Source organism: Monopterus albus, unplaced genomic scaffold (genome assembly GCF_001952655.1).
Source record: "Monopterus albus unplaced genomic scaffold, M_albus_1.0 scaffold290.1, whole genome shotgun sequence".
Lineage (NCBI taxonomy): Eukaryota > Metazoa > Chordata > Actinopteri > Synbranchiformes > Synbranchidae > Monopterus > Monopterus albus.
The window spans coordinates 87,455-90,883 of NW_018128170.1; the positions used below are offsets into that span (position 1 = coordinate 87,455).

Genomic DNA, 3,429 nt, shown 5'->3' on the forward strand with positions numbered 1-3,429 from the left:
GGTCCTGCAGCGGGTCGACGTCTCCAAGCTCCTCGCCGTCTTTGCCCTTCCTGCAGCTCTCCTCCACCCGCTCCTTCACACCCAGCAGCTCCAGGGTTCGCCGTTTCTCCTGAGAAAGCTCCTGCAGGAAAAGACTGAGTTAGACTCTGCTGAATCTCAGTCTGACAGGATTTGAGCTTCAAAAATTTATGTACAATGCAGTAATATTTCATAATTAATTACATCAACAGGAAGTGGGTTTCAAATCTTAACTCAAGGTCCACTTACTGGCTATGCAGCTAAAAGAACATGTGAAAATGGAAAAGCATTTATGATTAAGACAATAAAGGAAAATAAAAGTTTCTGCTTAGCCACAGATGTTAATATTAATATTCAGATATTTAAAAGTCATATGTTGCTGTTATTCAATTTCTTGTTGACAGTCAAATAAGAAGTTCAATACCAATCCTGTTATGTAAGAAGCTACAGCCAGCAGCAGGTTAGCGTTGCTAGGGAAACCGTTGGATCTACCTACCAGCCCGTTAAGTTAAATAGCACTTTATATCTTGTTTGCTTAATATTAACAAAAACCAAAGTGTAAAATACTTCTGTGTCATTATCCCTCAGCAAGAAAGCAAATAAGCACATTTACCAAAATGTCAAACTGTTGCCCTTCCTTCTAATTATAAAGTCAGAATCCAGTGCTTTTCCCCACAGAGCTGTAAATTCCCAACATAGTAAATTTATTCAGTGTCCAATTTATTGTGCGATGACTCTGTGCCACCGCTCTGCACACCCAACGTGGGGTGTGGGGAAGTGACGCATGGCTTTTATTTGGCTGTACATTGTTCTTCGTACCTCAATGGATTTCTGCAGCCTGACTGTCAAGTTGCTCAGCTCTTCTTTTTCACTCTCAACACCTTTCAGGGACTGAGCTGTGCCGTCCAGGTCTCTGTCGTCAACACACAACGCAAAACATTTCTTTACTGGTTTATTCAGCAGCATCAGTACTGGTAAAAAATGAACAAAATAATAGTTGGTTGTTTTTTCTTTACACTTTGATCTGCTCCTGCTCTGCCTTCAACTCCAGCAGCACCTCCTCAAACTTCGTTTTCTCCTCCTCCAGGACCTGGTTTAGACGCTCCAGCTCCTACACACAGACCGACACACACACTTTGGTGAAGTGAAGAAACGTGCTCAGTTCGACACACACACACACACATTTTGGTGAAGTGAAGAAACGTGCTCAGTTTCACTGCAGAGCAACATAACTGAATGAAGAATTTAAGTGCTTTACAAGGACAGTGTGATATTTATTTAAATACCTAGAAACACTCAGCAACAATGTACGAGTAAAACTGAAACAACAAATCCATCATCTAATTGTTTGACCAAAAATTACTGAGCAGTTATTTTGGTGCTAATTTGGGAGTCATTTTTCTACCAAACTATTTTCAAGCATCCTCAGCTTCTCAAATATGAAGATTAGCTGCTTTTCAGGTTTATGTCATTAGAAACCAAATTTCATTGGGTGTTGAAAGCAGTTTTTACACCTCACTATGGTTTAATTTACTAATCACCACTGAGCAGTTTTGTTAAAACAGCCTGTGCTCAACCCGCAGCACGTGGAAGAACAAAACAAGACTTATAAAAAAAAATAAAAAAAATTTCACCTTGGGCTGCTCTCTGCGAGGGGGGGCCGGGGGGGCCGTGGCTGCCCCACCACCCCCCTCCAACTGACAAGCCCCTGTCATTTTAATTCTTGCAACACAAACCCTTAAAATTGTGACATACATTTAAGACATTTGAGTTGAATTTTGAAAGAAGCGTTCTCAGGAAAGGAAATTATTTTTATACATTATTTTGAGATAAAACTAGAATGGTTGGTTGGTCGGTTATTAAATTATCACTAAAATGATAAAAGTAACAAGAAGCTGAGAATGAAATCTGAGGTGTGTGTGCTGACTTTAGGTTAGACATTTCTGCATCCATAATCAATAATAATAATTTAATACAAGTTCAAATCTTTTTCTTCTGAACCATCCCTTGCTGTGATGTGGACGAGTCTCACCTCCTTCTGTGCTCGCTGATGACTCAGCTCTTCTGTCTCTTCCATCAGTTTATCTGGAGGGGAAAAAAAAGCCACACATCACCTGACTTTGCTTGTTAAACATTTGAAAAGCTTAGTATTTTGTCATGTGACCTTCCCCATGTTTACCCAGATACACCTGCTTCTCCTTGGTCAGCTGCAGCCCTTGGGCCTCCAGGCTCTCGATTATGGCCTTCCCCAGGAGGGCGTTCTTCCACGTGCTGCGGGTCGAGCACAGGCGTTTTAACAACACTGCTCAGTGGTGATTAGTAAATTAAATCACAGTGAGTGTAAAAACTGCTTCCCATTATTATAAAACCTGTAGCTGACAGACAACACTGCCAAACCTTCTTTGCATCATCTGAATAAATAATGCAGTGAATTGAATTTATCTGTGTATGTCGTAAACTCTGGTTCCCTGTTGGCAACACTCCAACTGTTTAACTCTGAACAAACAAGAACGATGCTACAATCACATTAAAGCTGTGCACTTAACTTGGTGTAATTCACTGAAAATGAGCATGACTCACACTTTCCCTGACTCCTGGAGCATCTCCAACCACTGCACCTGCTCCTCCTCAGACTCAGCAGCCAGGACTATGGTGCCCTGCAGGATGGACACAAAACAGGATGTTACATCAGCATCTCATCCATCATGTGCTCAGGCTGTGAAACAATTAAGCTGCTGACAAAAGAAAACCCGATGCATCTCGGCTGTGCAGGTTCATTCACTCCACTGCATCCTGTTTGTTGCAGCATTAGACTGATTTCTCAACACCATTACAGCTACAGATGTACAATGTAGGAAGACAGAGGCTCTGTTAGCTGTCAGCGGTGACTCTGCTCTTTTACCCTCAGTAAGGCAAACTAAATGGAGCTGGAGAACTCTAGTAAATGTGTTCTTACAGTGAAATCTTCCAGGTTGATCACGATGGCAAAGGGCATCCCCATGTCCTCGTTAGCTGACACCACACATCCTCCCAAGGGGATGACTCCCTGAGACAGAAACACATCACCCTGTCTTTATTAACTCGGGTACACACCTTTTGTTTATATAGCAGCAAAAAGACAACAAGATGTTCATGTCAAATCAAAAATGTGTGAAAAGCTTCAGCTGTCGTGTTCTTCGCTTTCTAAACGAGGGGTCAGAGAAGTGGCTCACCTTCGGGTGGATGTTGAAGTACCTGTTGGTCTCAAAGTTTTTCTTCTCGCTCTCTGCATAGTAGAGCAAGAAGCCGTCTTTGATGATGAAGAATCTTTGCACCGAGGAAGACAATAAAGCAGCAGTGAGTCAGTCCTGTGGGGCTGAAAGGAACCAACGTCTGCTGATGTCCTCGGTACAGAACTGATGAGCAGGTGAC

The 3,429-nt window shown here is 42.2% G+C and overlaps 1 protein-coding gene across 1 annotated transcript in view; it reads right to left on the reverse strand.

Moving 5' to 3' along the window:
* Nucleotides 1-3,429, reverse strand: part of plekhd1 (pleckstrin homology domain containing, family D (with coiled-coil domains) member 1) — a 10,551-nt gene that overhangs the window by 3,993 nt on the left and 3,129 nt on the right. Inside the window, exons 2-9 of the mRNA XM_020622859.1 lie at nucleotides 3,231-3,324; nucleotides 2,975-3,064; nucleotides 2,599-2,675; nucleotides 2,198-2,289; nucleotides 2,051-2,103; nucleotides 1,035-1,129; nucleotides 838-931; nucleotides 3-121 (exon numbers count right to left, since the gene is read on the reverse strand). Coding sequence (XP_020478515.1) covers nucleotides 3-121; nucleotides 838-931; nucleotides 1,035-1,129; nucleotides 2,051-2,103; nucleotides 2,198-2,289; nucleotides 2,599-2,675; nucleotides 2,975-3,064; nucleotides 3,231-3,324 — 714 coding nt within the window. The remainder of the gene's footprint in view (nucleotides 1-2; nucleotides 122-837; nucleotides 932-1,034; nucleotides 1,130-2,050; nucleotides 2,104-2,197; nucleotides 2,290-2,598; nucleotides 2,676-2,974; nucleotides 3,065-3,230; nucleotides 3,325-3,429) is intronic.